The 22674-nt window shown below is 38.1% G+C and overlaps 1 protein-coding gene across 2 annotated transcripts in view; it reads left to right on the top strand.

Moving 5' to 3' along the window:
* The window catches only part of LOC134750954 (rhophilin-2-B), a 173330-nt gene that overhangs the window by 91732 nt on the left and 58924 nt on the right, over positions 1 to 22674 (top strand). Inside the window, exon 1 of one of the 2 annotated variants that reach the window (XM_063686240.1) lies at positions 45 to 194. The exons of the other annotated variant lie outside the window; for it this stretch is intronic. Within the exon in view, the coding sequence (XP_063542310.1) occupies positions 168 to 194 (27 nt within the window). The 5' untranslated portion in view covers positions 45 to 167. Of the gene's footprint in view, positions 1 to 44; positions 195 to 22674 lie in introns of those variants that run through there. 2 annotated transcript variants of the gene reach the window in all.

The following is a 22674-nucleotide window of genomic DNA, read 5'->3' as shown; positions in this document are numbered from 1 at the left end:
AACAAACCATTTACAAAACAAGTTATCGGATCTCTAACTATATTTTTTTTAGCAACATTTAGGAAAGTTACATACAAGTGTATCTAAGTGATATATCATGATAAGTGCTAATCTAGTGTTGAGTGATAAGTGATGCTAACTAATACTGATAAGTGACACCTGGCAAGATGATGAAAATGGCAGCCGTGTTGATGGTAAGTATTTTATAGTTAAAAAATACTTGTAAACAAGCGTACGAGCGACCTAATTAGTCGCTGTGCTTTTTTCGGATTTAAGTTGAAAAAGGCAATTATAAATATGTTTGTGATGCAGCTTAAAAACCGTGAGTGACCCGTCACAATATAAACAGTATATTAGGGCGGGTCACTCACGTTCCTAGACCTCGACCGACCTCGACCCCGACCTCGTTCGTCGACCTAGATTCGAATTTTAAACCACGGGAATGGCCCGGCTCTTTTCATTTATATGTCTTAATAATAAGGGAGTTTTTCACAAGAAATACAGTTGAGGACTTTACGGTATAATTATTATTCATAAAATATGATTATAAAACAAGATGTGATGTTATTTTCTTCGTGTTTTTTTCGTAAACAACGCATTATACTCGTATCTCGTATATGTGCAGTCACCATCAGATATATCAGAGCGGGCAAGGTGTTCACAATATCTGAACATGCACTCTAACGCCTTGACAATAGAGGCGTGTTCAGATATTTGTGAGCGCCTTGGCCGCTCCGATATATCTGATGGCGACTGTACGATGTTTTCTGCAACACAACTCATTAGAAAATCACATTTTATCGATCGCGTTTCTCAGTAGTGATCGAGATACAAGTATCAATAGCATGCAGATTATAGACGAATGTCCTGCAGCCTCCACTCTAGAGCAACTGAAATGGGTGACTTTGTACGGAGATTGTAGGCGAAGTGTCCCGTTTTTATCGGAGTCGAGTGTATGGGCGATGTCAAGTCGCGTGGGTCTGTTTCCTGTCTATACCGGTGCTATCGGACTGAGGAGCTGTGGAGACGTGCTAATAGGGAATATTACGCGAAATCATAGAGTAACTTATACTAGAGCGGTACTGTCATAGTAAATTTTGTAACCCCAGTAAATTCACTGCCATCTGTCGACACACTTTAAAACTAAAAATGAAGATTTATAAAAATACGATAGAATGTATTTAAATATAGATAAATATTTTTTTTAATTTGCATTAATTATTTTTATGATTTTGACCCATGTTCTTTCACTGATATGCGTTAAAATTGTTAAATAACAAACGAAACCGTCAACGCCATCTATACGACTGTAGGCCAAAACCAGTAGCGCCCTCTGAACGAAAATCAAATTTTCTTGATTTTCGAGGCACGTTTTTTCCTTAGACTGTATCCATCTGGCATACATTATCTATCTTTGGCGAAACTCTGCGTAGGGGACGCCACTACCACAATCTGTGGGTCTATCGCGAAACGAGAAAATCGAAATTTCGATATCTAACATATCTGTCACTCTTGCATATTCGAGCGATAAAGAGGCAGATAGCTAAATTTCGGATTCGCGTTTCCCGCGGTAGGTCCTCTGTAAACAAACCGCCTTGATGCATCAATGTCGTATTTTATTATCTCTGGAAACTTGTCAAAAACCTGGTTAAAGGTATAGTATGTATAAGTTACCTTATGGTTTACTAAAGGGTATAGTGCTGCACTCTGGTGGCAGAACATTGCAGTAATACCCCCTATTTAAAGCTTTTATTTAACTTATTAAATATATTAATAACGGGTCACTCACGTGTTTTAAGTCGAAAACGCTCGACATGTTTCACTTCGTACCGAGGAGCGTCATCAGGAGCTTGCGTCGACGGTGGCGGAGTGAAACATGTCGAGCGTTTTCGACTTAAAACACGTGAGTGACCCGTTATTAATATATTTAATATGTCTGTGTCTCACGGAAGTTTTGTTTTTATTTAACTTGCAATGTTTGTATTCTACGCACATCTACATTTCCTTATACCTCTACAATACCCACGCTACTATAAAGTTTGTTATAGTTAAGTGATATAAAATATTAGATTAGATTAGATATGTTTATTTCTTAAAGAAAAAGGCACAGTATTTTACAAAAAGGGATAAAACAAAGGCTTTCACTAAAAGATTATAGACCGTACGTAACATAATTATGAGTTTCATTACGTGTCCACTCCGGGGACGTCCCTGTGCGAGGTCGTCGCTCGCATTGCATAAGTTGCATAACAGCCTGCATGCATAACTATTTATAATACGGACTTAACCTAGGAACACAAGGGAACGCCTGCGGTTTTGTTCGCTTGCTCTATTACTATCGAGAAAAATAGAGAAAAACGCTATTGTATCCGAAATCACTACATTACAGCCATTACACAGCCCAGTTTTGGTGTAAAGTAAGAAAAATACTCAAAAATACGCTAGGAGCGAGTCCCACATACCACCCCACTACCACCCCCCAATGGCCTTCCCCCAGTGGCGTAACTAGGGGCGACAGAGGGGGCAAGTGCCCCGGGCGCCATCCAAGGGGGGGGCGCCAAAATGAGCAAAAGGCAGCAGCAGGGAAACTTTTGTCAGTCGTCAGGGGGCGCAAATTTGGTGACTGTGCCCCAGGCGCCATATCCTCTAGCTACGCCTTCCCCAGCCCGGGGTGTGATGCGTAAATTATTAATAAATAATAATGATTATAATTATAATTATTATAATTAACCCCTGCGTCAGATAAATAAATTAGATACCCATATATGTTTTGGATTTCGCACTTTTTACCCACGAAATGGTTTACCGGACTAAAACTTACTAATTATTAATCTTGCAACTAAGAGTAGGTACATAAAATTATCTTATGTACCTACTCTTAGTTGCAAGATCATTGATATCTTGTTACACCAGAGTTATTTACGGAAATCCGGCTCCGGTACTTTATTACCGGTAATATTACCGGTCGTTACCGGTAATATCTCGGGATTAAACAAACACCGACATTATATAACTACTAGTGATGTGCTTAGGTGCTTAAGTGATTTTGAGAATGCCTTGTGATCACTTGTTTTAATATTGAGTTTTTACGCGTTTTGATCAAAGGCAAATATCATGAAGAAACGGAATAAAGTAGACTATATGTGGTACTTTCTATAAAAAGGGACCTTATTGTCGATGGCGCTTACGCCATTATAAACGATGCTCCGATATAAATACAATGCTCCGCGACGCTGTGCGGCGTAAGCGCTATCGACAATAAGGTCCCTTTTCATAGAAAATGTCCCATATTTGCAAGGGCACAGACTCTAACTAAAACCTTAAAAGGTTAGAGTTAGCTTTATTTTCAGATGTATATTATTGCATATTAAATATATTAATTACGGGTCACTCACGTATTTTAAGTCGAAAAACGGTCGACATGTTTCACTCCGTACCGAGGAGTGACGGACCGGCGCAGACGTAGCGCGGCGTGGTGACGTGGGCGGCGGGGACGTGAGTGACCCGTTATTAATATATTTAATATATCTGTGTCTCACGGAAGTTTTGTGTATATTATTACTCTGAATACCATTGCAGTATAATTTTATTATAAAATAGCTAGTGATAAAGCAGACCGATTTGACGAGCCAAATTTTGAAAAGATTTTCCTTCAAATTTCCTGACTTTACGACTCTTACGCCTACACTCTAGCTCTCTAGTAGACGCAGACCAAACTGACGGCCGGGGTCATAACGACTCCGGCCGGTCGTCCGTCAGTTTAGTTTGCGCAATTAGGATATAATAGAATACAGCGGTACTGTCATAGTAAATTTTGAAGCCACAGTAAGTTTACTGCCATCTATCGACACACTTTAAAACTAAAAATGAAGATTTATAAAAATACGATAAAATGTATTTAAATATGGATAAATGATTTATTTTATTTGCATTAATTATTTTTATTATTTTGACCCATGTTCTTTCACTGATATGCGTTAAAATTGTTAAATAACAAACGAAACCGTCAGCGCCCTCTATACGAGAGTAGGCCAAAGGTAGTGGCGTCATCTGATCTAGAATCAAATTTTCGTGATTTTCGAGGCACGTTTTCCTTAGACTGTATCCATCTAAGACAGAGTTATAACTATCTTTGGTTTGCGTCTACCTATTGTGGTCGTTCGAGCCGGATAAGGTCAACCACACAGGCACCAGGAACACAGCTCGTTCCTAGAATGAATATTTCTAACGAGCACTTTGTAGGCACATCCCTAGTGATTAGTGCCTAGTGATGCGTTACCATAATAGGCGCTGAGTGCTTCAAATTATAGCCCACCGTGCTATTATAAAAAAATAATGATGTTAAGGAAATCTGTTCGAGATTTTATATGTTTATCAAGTGTTTTTCACATAATTACATAATTTTATCGAAAGATAGAAAGGGCCCTCCACACGTGCGCGAATCGCGGCGCGAAGCCGCGAATGCGAGTGTGGAGTCTAGTTCGCTAATCAGCAAAATCGACTCCACACTCGCGTTCGCGGCTTCGAGCCGCCACAGATTATATAATACTATGCGCCGCGTAGTCTGGAGTGAAGTGGGCTAAAAAGCTCGGTTCTCCATACAAACGTAATTCCGCTCTCATCTAAAAACGTCTAGCTAGATTTCTCTGACTTTGTAAGTATAATCCTTAAAATGTCGTGCACAAAATTAATATTTGTGCGATTTTATTGCTGCGAAAACTCGGGTGGACGGCCTTAGCATGGGTGTAGGTTTATACCTTAGTAATCAAAGCACGCACGCAGTCAATAACTTTATTGTTTTATTTACCCACACGGTTATGGGACTTATGGGGTTTTACGTGACCTTAGGAACTTATATAAATTGTGGTATTTCTATATAAAGGGACCTTATTGTCGATGGCGCTTACGCCATTATAAACGATGCTCCGAAATAAATACAATGCCGCGCGACGCTGTGCGGCGTAAGCGCCATCGACAATAAGGTCCCTTTTCATAGAAAATGCCCCAATTTAGTGTTGGTCGTCTAATTCCAAACAGTAATGAAATTTAAACTGAATAGGGGATATTACTGCAATGTTCTGCCACCAGAGTGCAGCACTAGCCCCTTTAGTAAACCATAGAGTAACTTATACATACTGTGCCTTTAACAGTTTTTTGACAAGTTTTCAGAGATAAGTATGACATTGATGCATCAAGGCGGTTTGTTTACAGAGGACCTACCGGGAAACGCGAATACGAAATTTCGCTATCTGCCTCTTTATCGCTCGAATATGCAAGTGACAGAGATGTTAGATAACGAAATTTCGTTTTTTTTTTTTTTTCGCGATAGACCCTCAAATTTTGGTAGTGGCGCCCCCTTTTTTTTGTTTACGGAGGGGGCGAATGCATTTACGCAACGTCTCCTCGGCCGCAGGAAGGCCATTGAAGGGGGGGTGTGTGGGACTAGCCGCTCCTGTCCCCTCTCAACTGGCGAGAGGGGAGGGAGAACTTGGCCCTACCCACTAGTGGCGCCCCCTACGCAGTTGGTTTCTGTAGCTACCACACGTTAATCTTATAATAATTATATCTACAGTGCCCCTAACCTAACATGACCTTTCGAAGATTGCATATAGTCCAGAATTTGGGACGGGTACCGCCGTAATCGGGTGCTCTAGTGGTTAGGATGTTAGCCGCGTTAGCTGAAGGCCGTTCCATCGGTTTGCCGCTGTCTTTGTCACATTTCGCAAGAAAGAACGGGAAAGAACATACGCGCCAAGTGTCAATTTTGATCGAATTTTGTCGGTTTTTATTTATTTTAAAAACGTTACCCTACAATATCGAAATTCTAAAGCTATGAAATTACTATTTACGTTAAGATTGTTTTTTCTTCTTTTTTTTTATAGTATCACATAATAAATAACCGAGTAAAGTAGGATTAAAAGTCCGAGTTAGAGGTGACTTTGGGAATTAATTGTATCGAGCGAAGTGTCATAATTCGTGTATCGGAAGCTATGTTGTTAAAGATAATATAGTCAAGAACTACATATATTTTTTCCACGTCTACGAATATCAACGCCTCTTAGAAAAACACGATCATATAAGGAGATTTTTCGCCTTCTGGCTCAGGGAACCGCCTGAAGATTCGGTTCGATTCCGGCCTCGGACACAGGGGCTGGCCACTTTTTCTTTAGTATATGACATCTATTTCAGGTTACAATTTCTATATTGTATAGTGTGACTACTTAAAAACACAAAAATAATAATAATAATAATTTGATTTCTTCCCTAGTGCGTGCGTGATTATAAAAGCCCTCTTATGCGCGTTGATGTCTTTTACTCAATTAACTGTATTGGAATGTTATTAATGTTATTATATAATTATTAGTTATATTACGCATATTCAGAATTTGATATTTTAACTTATATGAATTTACTATAAAAAAAACCGGCCAAGTGCGAGTCGGACTCGCCCACCGAGGTTCCGTACGAAATTTACTTTTTTTACAAATTTATAGATATCAGATTTTTCCCCGTACTTGTAGTGTAAGACAATATTACTTGGCAAATTTCATAGTTTCGGGATTTTAATTCCCTTGGGAGTGTCGAAATATACGTTTTTGCGGCATAAACGGCTGTAACTTTTTTTTACGTTAACTTAAAAGTTTGATTTTTTCATAGCTTCAAGGGACTATAGACCTGAGTATATGGTTTTAATTTCAACTCAATATCTCCACGCGTTACCGAGATAAAGGGTCTTGATAGACAGACAGACGGACGGACAACAAAGTGATCCTATAAGGGTTCCGTTTTTTCCTTTTAAGGTACGGAACCCTAAAAACGAGATTCTTAAGTATATTGTCGTCCTATTTTTGGCTATAGGTAACACGTAAAGTCAAACTAATTTAAGCAAACCTTTTTTTTTTGTAAAAAGTTACGTCATACCACAGACACGTTCATCCATTAATTACGTCACACAAATTTCTAGCTTTTTTGACCCCTCCCTCCTCCTTGTCACACTTGGTCACATTTGGCAAACCCCTCCCCCCCCCCCTCCCCCCCCTTTTCAACTTAATTGGTCCAGTAGTTTTGGAGAAAATAGGCTGTAACAGACGGACAGACAGACAGACAGACGCACGAGTGATCCTATAAGGGTTCCGTTTTTTCCTTTTGAGGTACGGAACCCTAAAAAACGATTCTCGTTCCAAAAACTTGTTATTTAACTTTACAGCAAATAAAATAACTTTCAAATAAGTTAGTGACGTCACAAAGTTTGTGACCCCCCTCCCCCTTGCCTTGTGCAACATGTCACATTTTCTTGACCCCCTCCTCCCTACACGAAATATTGATAGACAATATTTACATACCCAGTTCAGTTTTAATTTAGAAGCATTGGCGGACGTGACGTCATATACCGCTAATTTGACCGAATTTCAACTGCTTGACTAGTGAAGGTGAATGCTCCTAGTTGTTGTAGCCTGATTTATCATATGACGTGCTCCTATTAGTCGGCATTGGCAATGACCTTGTCTACGAATCAGGAGGCCCTGGGTTCGAATCCCGGTGAAGGCATTCATTTGTGTGATGAGCACAGATGTTTTCTTATATCTATAGCGTTGTGCGAGTACCCATTTTTTTATTTTTTTTATTGGTATTTAGGATAATAACAGCCGTAAATATAACTAAGACATAATTATGCTTACATAAAACAAGGCCAATAATAGTCATCCATTTAGTTACATTATGTAACGATTAAAAATAACAAAAATAAGAAAACACGAGGATGTACAATACATACACACAAATGCTCGCTGCGCTAGAAGTACTAAATATTGGTTGTAAAATGTTTAAGTAATATAGTTTCATATAATACAAATGCATAAACATTTTCACATCTAAATTAAATAGCTAAGTTATAAAACTTAAAAACTAAAAATAAATAAAACTAATCTTAAAATAAATAACCAAAAACTATTCACCGGTGATCGTAAAGCTGGTAGCTTCCTCGCACAATGAGTAAGCATTGCGATACAGCGAGGAAATGCTGCCAGCATCTACGGCAACATGCCGCAGGGAATAGTTTTTAGTAATTTATTTTAAGATTCGTTTTATTTATTTTTAGTTTTAGTTTTTAAGTTTTATAAGTTAGTAATATATAGGTAGTTTAATTTACTTCTTAAAATTATTTTTATTTCAATTAATTTAATTTTGTAACATCCATATATCCACCATAACACATCATACAGCGAGGAAATGCTGCCAGCATAGAATAGTTTTTAGTCATTTATTTTAAGATTAGTTTTATTTATTTTTAGTTTAAGTTTTATAAGTTAGTAATATAGTTTAATTTACTTCTTAAAATTATTTTAATTTCAATTAATTTAATTTAGTAACATCCATATATCCATCATAACACAAGCCTTCTTGACCTTAGTCAATTTATGTAATCTAAGGGCCGGTTGCACCAACTGTTTGTCATCGTTAAATAGTTCGCTAAATTGTATTGTATGGAAAGTTTCATAGTAAACTGCCGCGGCACGCCGGGTGTCGTTGATCGGTCTGTCAAGTCTCAAGTGCGGATGGTGTAACTGGCACTAAGTATGTCCTATAACATTTATTTATTATACCTTCCGTTCTTACCGTTCAACTCTTCAAGCGATGCGAACACCTCTGACCCGAATTCCGGAGTACCGTTCGGAGCGTCCGGTCCGAGTCTGGACGAATATATGATCTGTGCGAATTTACTTTATTAATTAGCGAGTACTGCGGTAGGATGTACTTACTGTTATTTGTATGTTGATTTAGAAGGTAAGTAATGTTTATGTTAGCCTATTTTCAACTAAATCGGTTCAGCGGTTTAGGCGTGAAGAGGTAACCGACAGACAGACGGATAGTCTGGCCCGTAATATACGTACCTGTGCCGTACGCTTTTTTTTGTATAATTTCTAACCTAGCTTAATAGAAATTATACCAAAAATTATAATTGAAGTCTATTTTTTTAATTTACCACCTGTCAGTCTTCGTTGCACACCCAAAAACCAGTTCCGTAGACAGTTACCGTGGACCGGTTCTCAAACTGTAACACTGGGGCAAGCATCGGAAATCATACCTTACTATACAAAGGTTTTAACTACTATAGAAGCAGTTCAGTTCAGTTTAACCGTGAATAAAGTATGAAAACATGTTCCTTTAGTCATTTTAAATTAATGTAGTACTACCGTACAGAAAGGAAACTTCCTACAAAACCAAAGTTTGACAGCGATTCAGGAACGAATCATGCTCTCCCTTTCTTATGGTACTTTCGGCTATTTAGGGTTGTCAAAATTCAGGTCATTATCTCATTGGTCGTACACGCAAAGGGACGTCAAGTTTTTATTTTTATTTTATTTTTTCTTTATTGGGGAAAAAAACAGACATAGGAAGATAATATAAAACGAAGAGAATGGTTTTTACATTAATAGGTGCAACCTACATCCTGAGACAATTCCCACTAAGATTTATAAATCAAGAGTGTATAAGTGGCATTGTCATCGGATTGAGGTACTTATAACATGTGTGGTAGGTATAGTAGATAGGTACTAAACTAATAATGATACACTGACGATTATAGTAGTAATTACAGTGCTGACAAGATTCAATCACATAACATTTGAGAACTACACATTTATTATGATGAATGTAAGGCTAAGTTTGTATTGGGCCAAAATTATTTCGTTAATATGATGAAGCAAAGTTTAAGGAAGTAGGTACATAATGCTTCATAACAGTAAGTTTACTTTACGTTTGAAATTTGCACGATTTTCGTTAAAAATGTCAAGCGAGACCAGGTTGTTATTGCACATTTGACATATTCTGCGAAACGGACTCCAGCGTTGTTCGATGCAGCAGGCAACGCGAACAGGCAAGTTGTGCCAACCCTAATAATTGCTCGGAGCACTGCTGAGCCGAACGGAGCCGAGAATGCCCGAAAGGAGGAGTGTCGCCCCACTGGCATGGGAAACGTGAATGTAACGTGAAACGTATTAATTAGTAAGTGTATAGAAAACGTGATATGTACAACGTAGCTAAGTTTACACTCTTGTATATAATGACTCTATTAAACTCCAGTATATAATGACTCTATTAAACTATAACCACTGTAATATCATAACCGAAGCTCAAATTATCTTGTATACCTTGAACACACACATACATAAAAAAAATTGAGCCTGCCTTTAAAACAGCCATTACACAAATACCGATTCGATTTACTCCGATTACTCCGAATCGAATTGGACTCGTTATGATGCAATTCCTTACGTTTCTATTCGACATTCGCGTGATTTCGACCAATCTTCTCAAAAAACCACAAAACTAATACACCTGATCAACTTACTTGTGTATCTTATTGCGAAGTATTTAGACATAAAATCGAACTTCTTAATTTATCTATCTTTCAATAATTTTGTAAATCAAATGCAGCCGCTAAAATTATACGTAATCCTTATTACAATCTAACAAAGTTATTTTTAGGAATGATTTTAATAATCAAGCTGCATAATGTAAGTTTGTACGCAGGTTATGAAACGGTCGAAATTCGCGTGGTTTAAGGAATGTTATAAGCTGGTATTAAATCAATTAGTTCGGTAGTTGGTGCGTGAATGAAATGAAACTTGAAATATGTATCCAGGTAACTGATAAATAGAGATAGCGTGGATATATATATATATATACTTATCGTTTGTCACAATCTGTCTTTTTTAATTTTGCATTTGTAAGAAAGGGATAAAATTTGTACAGCTTTACAAAGTAGGTAGTGCTGCGAATGTTGACGAAAAATGGCGTCTTAAGAAATAGTAAATTCAACGAATCACGAAAACAAAATCCGCCATGAATCAAAACTCACATGTATGCTTACTTGCATACTGGCATACTTGCATACATTAGGAACTTATTAAAGTCATCCAACCTTGCAACAAATCTCATTTGAGTTTTGATTCACGGCGGATTTTGATTTCGTGATTCGTTGTACTTACTTAGCCGGTAAGTAATGAATGTATCTAAAATCGCATGCGACTTGTTGCAAAGTCAGTAAAGACCTTATTAATAAATAAATAAATATTAGGGGAAATCTTACACAGATCAACCTAGCCCCAAACTAAGCAAAGCTTGTACTATGGGTGCTAGGCGACGATATACATACTTACTCGTATACACCGTGTTTTTTTTATTTCCGTTAAATTCGACACGTTGCTTGGTACATTAATAGAAGCTACCTGGTATATCGCTTTTTGTAAAATTCGAAAAAATGTTTTTTTCCTTTCTCATACAAAATAAATGAATATTGCATCGTAAAGGTCCTTTAGAGTTACGTAAAAGTTAGTGTGACACATAATGAAAGAAAAGTAGATAATGTCGGAACTGTCAAACTAACTAACCTCAGTAACCTTCTTGTAGTGAATAGCTATCAATGGAAAACTCTTTACTGACGAAACTTAAAAAATAAATAAAATTTGGAGGCAATGAAGAATTGTTTACACAGGTTTAATTAAATTTACTTATTGAATATCTCAAAAACCGTAAGAGTTAAAACAACAGTTTCTTAGAGAAATTAACTTTATTTAACCTGAAGAATCTCCCCTTAAAATTAACGGAAATCAAAAAAAAAACACGGTGTATAGATAAATACATACTTACATAGAAAACAGCCATAACACAGGACCATCGGCTTCACAGGCAGGGTTACCCACTAGGCCAGACCGGTCGTCAATATCTTTTACCTATTAGCAGATATCGGATTCTAGGGGGCAATATTTAATGACACAAAGAGTTCCTATATCGATAAATTAATTTATCTATATTTTACCCTAATACTAGTAATCCAGCTTCGGTCGTTATCCATACTCCATACTAATATTATAAATGCGAAAGTATGTTTGTCTGTCTGTCTGTCTTTCTGTCTGTGTGTTCCCTCTTCACGCTTAAACCGCTGAATCGATTTAGATGAAATTTTGCATAGAGATAGGTTGAGTCCCTGAGAAGGACATAGGATAGTTTTTATCCCGAAAATCATCCCATAAGAAAGTAAAAAGCGGGGTGGAATTGAGATAATTAATGAAGTGCCTGCTAATTTGTGTGCATAATATGCTTAAATTGAATAATTGCTATGAGAATTTTTCCAGGCGCTATAAAATAAAAATGGAAAAAGTTTATTGTGCAAATTTGAGTATACAATAAATCACGGCCATGTGTCCGGAGCTAGGAAACCCTGTGTTACAGGACCCAGTTTCGTTACTTATACCAAAGATAGATATAACTCCGTAATAGATGGATACAGTCTAAGGAAAAAACGTGCCTCGAAAATCACGAAAATTTGACTCTCGGTCAGATGGCGCCACTAGTTTTGGCCTACACTCGTATAGAGGGCGTTGACTGTTTCGTTTGTTATTTATAATTTTAACGCATACCAGTGAAAGAACATGGGTCAAAATCATATAAAAATAATTAATGCAAATAAAAAAATAATTTATCCATATTTAAATACATTTTAACTTATTTTTTTAAATCTTAATTTTTAGTTTTAAAGTATATTTTTCTACCCATTTATTTCTTCCATACGGTAAATTCTACTACCTGAAGGTTGTCTGTAAGAGATCGCTTTTTAGCGATAAGACCGCCTGTTGTTGCTTAGTTCGCTATGTTAATTATAATGTATCTAAATTTGTTTTAACTATGCACAATAAAGAATATATCTATCTATCTATCTATCTATGTCGATAGATGGCAGTGAATTTACAGTGGTTACAAAATTTACTATGACAGTACCGCTCTATCTTATTATATCCTCATTGCTTATACTTTTGTTTGTCGTATACTTAGTTTAGCTGCTGTTACTAAGTCCACGCAGACGAAGTCGCGGGCAAAAGCTAGTTAGGTTATATTTATAACTTTTATAAGTATTATTTCGGAGTCGATGATAAAGTTTACTCTTTCTAACTAAATGTCGCTTTAGGATTCTAAGCAGCCACGATAAACGCCGACTAACACTACAAGGTTATCGTGACTTCAACTTTCCTTGCCGCACCTTGCAATCTGCATTGACCATAATCATAAAGTAACTTATACTAGAGCGGTACTGTCATAGTAAATTTTGTAACCCCAGTAAATTCACTGCCATCTGTCGACACACTTTAAAACTAAAAATGAAGATTTATAAAATACGATAGAATGTATTTAAATATGAATAAATGATTTTTTTTATTTGCGTTAATTATTTTTATGATTTTGACCCATGTTCTTTCACTGATATGCGTTAAAATTGTTAAATAACAAACGAAACCGTCAACGCCATCTATATGAGCACGTATATGAGAGTAAGCCAAAGCTAGTAGCGCCCTCTGAACGAGAATCAAATTTTCTTGATTTTCGAGGCACGTTTTTTCCTTAGACTGTATCCATCTATTACGGAGTTATATCTATCTTTGCCATAATGCAGAATTTCCTCGGACTAAGGGCTTAGTGAAAGTCGGTGAAATGACCGTACATAGACAATTAGCGTACTTTCTAAGGGCCAGGTTATACGATTACCGGTGTTACGACATTGGGAGCGGTTCGGTAAATACAGAAATGTATACACGGTCACATATATTAATAACGGGTCACTCACGTATTTTAAGTCGAAAAACTAGTTCACTCCATACCGAGTAGTGTCATCAGGAGCTTGCGTTAACGGTGACGGACCGGCGCAGACTGTGGGCCGCAGCCCTCCGCGTCCGATGACTCGGCGCGGGCGCCGGTGTCGGCAGGGGGGGGGGGGGGGCGAGAAACTACCCTCGTTTACGGCGTTATAATATGGCTTAGTATGTGTGTGTGTGTGTGTGTGTTTGTGTTTAAATATGTCTGCTGCGTCTCACGGAAGTTTTGTTAATAAAATTGGGTCCCTTTGTTTGACATAATTATTGAAAGTCATAATGTAATGATTGTCATATTATCATTAGTCATAATTCTGAAACCGTTAACTTTTCAGGATTTTCCTCAGCCGGGCTAGCACATGATTGGCGCGAGAGTATCTCGCCGCGACATAGACTACCCGTCCCCTTTTCATTCATACAGTTTGTAAAAGACAGGTAGTCTATCTCGCGGCGAGATACTGTCGCGCCAATCATGTGCTCGGCCTACAGGTTATCCTATAGATAGGTTAGGTTGGTTTTATGGCAATCCTGAAAAGTTACGCGTTTCTGAGAAAAACCAAATTATGACTAACGAAAATGTGGACAAACAAAACAATACATTATGACTTAAAACTATATGGGAAACAATAGAGACATTAGAGACCCTATTAAAATGTATACACGGTGGCCAAAAATTAAGTGCATTCCTGTTGCCAGGGAGGTTTTGGGAGTATACTCAGCAACTTTTACTATGGGACCAACCCTGATATTTGCGAAGGAAAATGGGGACTACGTTTGTATTTAGCTGTCGTCCATTATCCTCTTGAGCCCATAACTGTGTACAGTTAACTGTAGTACACTTCCGAGCGGCGCACGCGCACGGTAGCCAGTTACACGACTTGACCTGCGTGACCCCGACGTGGGTGCTAAAACTAATTCTTTTACAAATCTGTTGTGTACACAAAACTCATTTCCTGTCAAGAATTCCCAAAAATTATTTTAAGTCTCGTGACAATTGTCTTTAGCTTCGCAAAATAAGTACTTATTTATTGGCGATATAATGAGTTTTTTTTATTATTAAAATGTTGGTGGCAAACAAGCACACCGCACGTCCAATGGTAAGCGGTTACCGTAGCCTATTGAGGTCTGTGACGATGTCGACAATTGTTGCACCTGTTACCGTGGTGAAATAGGGGCCAGGCATTTTATACAACTAACATCCCTACTATTTTGACGCAGTTTAATTTTTATCCATATTAATATTTTGTTTTGTTTTTCCAGGTAAGTGAGAGCTCCGGAAATATGGAAAGGTACCTCCAACCATGGATTGAATGATTAAATTAAAAATATAAAAAAACCCTAACGCGATGAAACGGATTAACCGATATTGATAGAACATGTCTTAACGACCGCAAGAAAACCTGCGTTCAAATAAAAACATTTGAATAGTCAGACGGGATAAATGCGTCACTTGAGATAAATGCGTCTTTTAAAGATTTCTTCTAAACGGAATATTGCAACTATTGCAACCCTCTCTGTTCTAAGTGTGGTCACTGAACTTTTAATGCAGACGGTTATAGTAGTTATAATATGTTGCGTTTCTAAGATATCTTCAAAAGACGCATTTATCACTAGAGACGCCTTTATCCCGGTTGACTTCATCCGTTTAAGAGCTATTGTATCACACAGGATTAAAAAAATCGACCAAATAATAAATCCGTTTATTATGACTCCGCTTATACAAACCAACCGCTTACTATGACATAATTACTGTGCGAAGTTTGGTTTTCATATAAATTTGTTTGCGACAAAGTCGGATAAGATGACTTCGCTTATAGCAAAGATAGATATAACTCCGTAATAGATGGATACAGTCTAAGGAAAAAACGTGCCTCGAAAATCAAGAAAATTTGATTCTCGTTCAGAGGGCGCTACTAGTTTTGGCCTACAGTCGTATAGATGGGGTTGACGGTTTCGTTTGTTATTTAACAATTTTAACCCATATCAGTGAAAGAACATGGGTCAAAATCATAAAAATAATTAATGCAAATAAAAAAAATCATTTATCTATAGTTAAAAACATTTTATCGTATTTTTATAAATCTTCATTTTTAGTTTTAAAGTGTGTCGACAGATGGCAGTGAAGTTATTGGGGTTACAAAATTTACTATGACAGTACCGCTCTAGTATAAGTTACTCTATGCTTATAGTGACAAATCGCTTACTATGACCTATAAATCCTATTTTCATGAAATTATGTACGGTTATACTGACATTTCGCTGGTTTTCGTGGACGTTCCCGCGTCTTTCCCTGCGAGGACGTTTGGTGCGTGCGTGGTGATGGTGCGTGATGATGTTATTTTTGTTATTGTTATTTTAGTTAGTCAGTGACAAGTTGATAGTTGGTACAAGATTAATAAAACTCATCTCTCACAATAGAATCTAAGATTAATTTTGAGACAGTAACAAAAATAAGAAGTTAATCAATTATGCTTTATATGACATCCGCTTAGTATGACTTGTTTGTCACTTCCCTTCGTCATTATATGCGGATTGTACTGTACTGTGTTTTTACAATGCAACCTTCAACCTACTTATCGTAAATACCCACATCAAATCAAAGATAATATAAACAATAGATTTCACAAGAAATCGCAGCATTAAACACTAGAGATTAGGCTTGTTCCGGATGCACATATCCGCCATTAGAGCTGACTCTAATCTTACATGATGAACGTAAAGGTCATACGTTGAGGTAAAGTGTATATCTTTAATTTATAGAGAAACAAATTATTAATTAGGGTTCCGTACCCAAAGGGACCCTATTACTAAGACTCCGCTGTCCGTCTGTCCGTCCGTCTGTCCGTCTGTCCCTCTGTCTGTCTGTCACCAGGCTATATCTCATGAACCGTGATAGCTAGACAGTTGAAATTTTCACAGATGATGTATTTCTGTTGCCGCTATAACAACAAATACTAAAAAGTACGGAACCCTCGGTGGGCGAGTCCGACTCGCACTTGGCCGGTTTTTTAACAAGCAGAAACGTCTGTTCAGCCAACACATTCAAAGTTTGGGTTTCAGGGTTTTTCAAAATATTTGCTTACTTAGAGAGTGGTAGGTAATCAAAAAAGAACCAGGGATGGGTCGATGACGTCCCGAAATCTAGGACGTTTGGTCACTCAGTACTAAGATATTGCTTACTTAAATCGTAAAACAGACAGATTTTTAACAACAACCTGCGACATAGTTTATAAGTAGGTACAACAACTGTGCCGTTCTCATTTTAATTCTACAATTCTATCATTTGTCAAAGGGCTTCTGCCATTAATATAATAAAAATACTCTTATTGCCAAACACCTAAAAGTTATATTTGACTAAAATAAATGATGATATGAATCTATGGAATTTATCAAAAACCACCCTTATTACCAAATGCAACAGGGTTATATTTGCGTTAATCGAATATGAATCGATGGTGAATCGAATTGAGATGCGCGAGGTCGCGCCACAATCGGGTGGTCACGGGCCATTGACGCTTGCGCAACTTTGCGGTTCCCATTACTTATTGAGCGCAGTGAGTCGAACTAGTGTCAGATCAAAATATTTAAATCAGTACGGTTTCACTCACTATTATTTTTAGTCGCTTTCTATCCATCATCGTCGCATCCTTCTTCAGGCACGAGTGTCCGCGGCGGTTGTGCGGGTGGGGTGTGCACGACGTACAACCGCCGCGGACACTCGTGCCTGAAGAAGGATTCCCGAAGAATCCGAAACATGTCGCCAAAAGCGACTAAAAATAATAGTGAGTGAAACCGTACTAATCTAAATATTTGCTTACCATCAGGCGGGCCGTATGCTTGATTGCCACCGACGTAGTATTAAAAAAAATAATGTCTCACGATAGTTTAACTTCGATTAGTGTCAGATCGTTTCACAATCTTTAATAATAAAAAAATCCTAATGCAAAAAGGCGGACTTGATGCTTGGGCACTCTTTAGCAGCTTATTTTCTCATAGGCGCCATCTGATATCGGAGAGGCCATGTCGGACCCCCGTCAGCTGTCGGACCAACATTATCGGATGTAGGATCCTACATCCGATACTACCGATAACTGTGATATTGCGGAAGCGAATGTAACTAGGATCCTACATCTGATATCGGATCGGATAATGTGAAAACGCTCTGAGGCTGCCTCAAAATCAAAATCGTCATTATCTTGGTTATACTTCAGCGGAGCGGAGTAGAGAATCAATGCTATTGGTTGATTCCCGCACGTCTCCTCTCATCTCCACTCATCTCCGTCTCAGTGGAAAGGCCTAATGGCGATTTTGAGATCCGTTGTCGAACTTGTTCTGTGGTCAAATGAAAAAAGACGCCCTTGGTACTTGTACCTACAAGCTTGCCGTTCGACTCAGCTCTAAATGTCAGCGATTAGAATACCGCCGTTGCGCAACAGATCATGTTTCGGACTTCCTAGATCGATCAATGGTGATGAATGGCGAACGATCCGCAAGTTTTGAATTGGATTACGTTTTACAGCTGCAGCTGCTGGCGCGAGATCTTGGATTTGGTGTCAACAAGGTTTATGTATGGCACATTGCATGATAATATTTGCTTTCTCAAATAATGTATTTATTCACAGTGTGCTACCAAAACGGTAGCTTATATTAATATAGTTAGATCAAGCTAACGGTACTAGTTAGCTTGATCTAACTATATAAGCTACAAAAACAGTACTTAAATCCGATTCCCACGCGTGCAATAAACCAATTCCGAGTCTCGGACGCAGCGTACGACGAACGCAGTATGTTGACTTCAACTGAGACTATATTAAGCAACTTCTTATTATTATTTATTACTTGGATAATTCTGCACTTCACTTGCTCAGTGACCCAAAAAGGACCTTGGCCTCCGACATAAGAGAGCGCCACTGCCCTATTCTGCGCCACTTCACGCCGGGTATTCCGAGGGCGGACAGGTCTTTTAGGGCTTCGTCACTCCAGCGGTATCTGGGACGCCCAGGCGGACGTTTTCCACCCGAGTGCCCCACACGCTTTTCTCACAGCACGATCCTCTCCCATCCTATCCAGGTGACCGAGCCAGCGGAGTCGTGTGGCTTAGATCTCGCCTATTAAGTATATTGGGCACCGCAACCAGCTCCTCTAGCTCCCCTTTTTTCTAAAGCAAAGGAATACATTAAAAAGGCATAATTTTATCATATCGGGAAACTTTTACCTGGTAACATTTCGACTCACCATAACATAATTTATGAGAGTTGAGATCTCTAAACCAAAGCTGATATCGGTCATTCTCAAAAAATATGTCTGCGGTCTATTATACCCATACAATATGTATGAAAAGAGCGGCAATTAGACGCAACCGCAGACATATTCCCAGAGAATGACCCATTTATATCTGTTGGTGTAAGTTACTTAGCGTTATGCCGTCTTTCTGCCACGGCTCTCTAACAAAAATTCTTGCCTACGTTTGTCCTTGTCCTACTCAAAGGACATAGACCGCCGTTATATATGTGGTATATAGTTCAAATTAAGAACACGATACACGAGTAGGCAGGAGGTTAAGCTAAACTTTTGTAAGTCAATATACTGCATATATCTACGAATATGTTGCGATTCAACTGATTCAAGTCATTGTCTTAGTGTTTTGAAATAGTATTGTCCGTAAGTGCGGCACCCCTCTTGTTAATTTGTTGTGAAACCTTTAATTGGGTAATGTAAGAAAATTGGACTGCCTTCCAAAGCCTATTTCATTGTTAGTCATTTCTACATTTAAAAAATTGACTGGGTATTACGCAGCCTTCATTAGATAGATGATCACGTTTCATAGCCTAATAGTTATTTGTTATACAAGGGAGCAAAGTTGTATTTTACCCGCGAGTGTTTCAACACACGAGAAGTAAAATACATTTGCACCCGTGTGTAACACAAAACTTTTCCACTCCCTATAACGAGGAAAGTGCAACATCCACAGGCGTCGCTAGATCATCTTCATCACTGGAATCACTCATTTTTTTACAATAATACGATATTATAACAGAAAACTCTTGAAGTTGTGTATTTTTACGTGTCGGAGTCGGTGAGAAAATTTTTGTTGACAATGTTGACATTTCTGACGATGCGTTTTGAAATTGCATCGACTCAACTTGTGCGTTCAGAATTACATTTAACATCATGTAAAAAAACAAATGTTTCTTATGGAATTTAAGGTTTATGACTTTAAATCAATAAATAAAGCTAAATTTGGTATTTTTTATTAAATTCTCAAACCATTTATTAAATGATAATTAATATCGAACGAACCATTATGTGCGTTTTACGTTTTGTTATCTGTCAAAAGCTACTTAAACACGCTCCATCCAAGGTCAAATTACTTTCCCCACTAGTGGATAAAATGCGTTTTTCCCCGCTTGTTTTAAAGGATAAAACACGGCTTTCCGAGCTAGTGAGGGAAAAAGATATTTGATAGGTCTTACTCTTACTTATCATACTCGTATGAGGTTTGACATGTTTGTTTCGTTTTGATGTGTGTAGGCTGTGTAGCTGAGTATCACAGCCTCGTCCGTAGGCAGAGCCTCATCTACTGTGATTTAACAATTCATTTAATAATATTTTAGTATCATGGGCGTTAGCTCTACTGCATAAAATTGACCTTTTTGTAAAGAAATAAAATTTTACTGTTGTTATTGGGTTTATAGTGGTAAATACCTAAATACCAAATGGATTCTGTACGCGGTTTGGCGCGGTGCACACATTTGGATACAAAAATTGCAAACTGCATATTAGTTACTAGTTTTGTCTCTAAATATGTGACCATAACCAGGAGTCTTAGCACAGTACGCTTATCACCATGCCTGTCACGTTCTAACAAGTATGTGAGTGCGAAAGTGACGGACTTAGTGATAGGGGAAACCATGCTGCGCGGGCAGGGATATAGATTAAATGGTATTCAAATTTACGTACTGTGTTTTAGTATGTATTGACCAAAAATTCGTAAAAAACCGGCCAAGTGCGAGTCGGTCTCGCGCACCGAGGGTTCCGTACTTTTTAGTATTTGTTGTTATAGATGCAACAGAAATACATCATCTGAATTTCAACTGTCTAGCTATCACGGTTCATGAGATACAGCCTGGTGACAGACAGACGGACAGCGGAGTCTTAGTAATAGGGTCCCGTTTTTACCCTTTGGGTACGGAACCCTAAAAATGCGTCGAGTTTATAATACGCCTTCAAAAAAAAAGGAGGTTCTCAGTTTGACCCGTATGTTTGTATGTATCTATGTATGTATGTATGTTTGTTCGCGATTATCTTTTAAGTCGGTTGTTGCTTACATGACAACTGATGCGTGTGACGAATTTAGTGGACAAGCAAAGTTATTGGAGCCACACAAGTAAAGTGGGGCTGCAAACATGAGTGACTTGACTGACTTAAGTGACTGGTTTCACAGTTCGTAAACATGAACCCAAATACGCAAAGGCTGCGTTTCGACTAGATATGTGCGCAGAGCGTAGCGACCAACAGAATAGTGTTAGTGCTAGTGTTGGATGATGCTGGATATTCCGAGTATAATATGTTTTGAAAAGATGTGTCCCGCCGAGTTTGTTGCCGGTCCCATATTGGGATACCCTCCTACAATTTAGGAGGGATTTAAATCTTCTCGGGTCCGAGGTTTAGGGTTGGAGCCGGCGTAGTTTTTATTGCGTATATATATATCTTTACTTGAAAATAATTGTAGTGTATAACTAGCCTTATGAATGGATTTTGCATGCTATCGTGGTTCGTTATTTTTAGTATGTGGGTATTTTTGCATTTTATAGTTTTACTAGACTTATATTGACCGGGATATAGACCGTGATTACCTTTTGTATTATTTATGAGCTCCCGATATTTCGACGCAGTTACATGCATCATGTTCACGGGTGACTGAAGATAGCGGGTGGGTGTCAAAGTTGTGTAGACAGCGCTCTGTCTACCCTCATTCTTGCGCGTCGGCTGCGTTCACTTTCAACGTTACCAACGGTCGCATTCACACTTGTTGGTCCGGTCGCGTTCACACTCGTTGGTCTGTCCAAACACACTACACTCACGGTGTCACTACGCGTGTTTGATTCGGATATCACTGGTTTTTTACACAAACAAATCACAAATCAAATTATTAGATTAAAAATTTGAGTAGGTCACTCAGAAAGTGACATACTCAGAAAGTGACGAACTCCAAAAGTAACCTACTCAGAAAGTGACATACTCAGAAAGTGACGTACTCTGAAAGTGTCGTACTCCGAAAGTCACGTACTCAGAAAGTGACGTACTCCGCCCGAACCGAGAAATCTGAGTTTGAAATCAGACGGTCCCCGCCCGTACTGGTGGATAATAATGGTTTTCCTTTTAACATTCACCCTAAAGACCCCTAAACTAACACAAAATGTCGCTACTTACGTTGAAAAAAGGTATTCTCAAATCCATCTTTCGACTAAAAAGCTGAAAGAATGCTTTTAGGATGACAAGTGAGATGAAAAAATGGCGAATTCATATTAACTTTTAAATTAATATTATTTCTGACTAATTTTCCATTCAATAATCATGCGGCCCATGAAAATTTTAACTAACATTTAAGAAATGTAGACGAAAAATTTAATTCCGCACGTGAAAGTAAGACCTACGACCTACGACTTAGTGTCGTCAAAGTTACCTAATATCATTATGGCTGGCGTAAAATTTTACAACATATATAACCTTTTACTTTTATTTTCTGTCACTAAAATTAAATTTGACAACCCGGCCGTCACGCGGTAGCTATTTTACGATAAATAAGTCGAATGAAAGAGATTCTGATGACTATCTTACGATAAACAAGTCGAGTGATTGCAACCGCGCTGCTATCTTACGATAAATAAGTCGAATGAAAGCGATTCTGATGACTATCTTTCAACTATTTGGCTATTCAATGACACTATTACGATATTCTTTCAACTAAAAAGCTGAAAGAAGTGCGCCCAAATCGCGTCGAGAGAACGTCGTCGGATCCTTCTTT

Source organism: Cydia strobilella, chromosome 21, assembly GCF_947568885.1.
Source record: "Cydia strobilella chromosome 21, ilCydStro3.1, whole genome shotgun sequence".
In the NCBI taxonomy this organism is placed as follows: domain Eukaryota; kingdom Metazoa; phylum Arthropoda; class Insecta; order Lepidoptera; family Tortricidae; genus Cydia; species Cydia strobilella.
The sequence above is the reverse complement of the archived record's forward strand: the minus strand, read 5'-3'. Positions and strand labels throughout refer to the sequence as shown.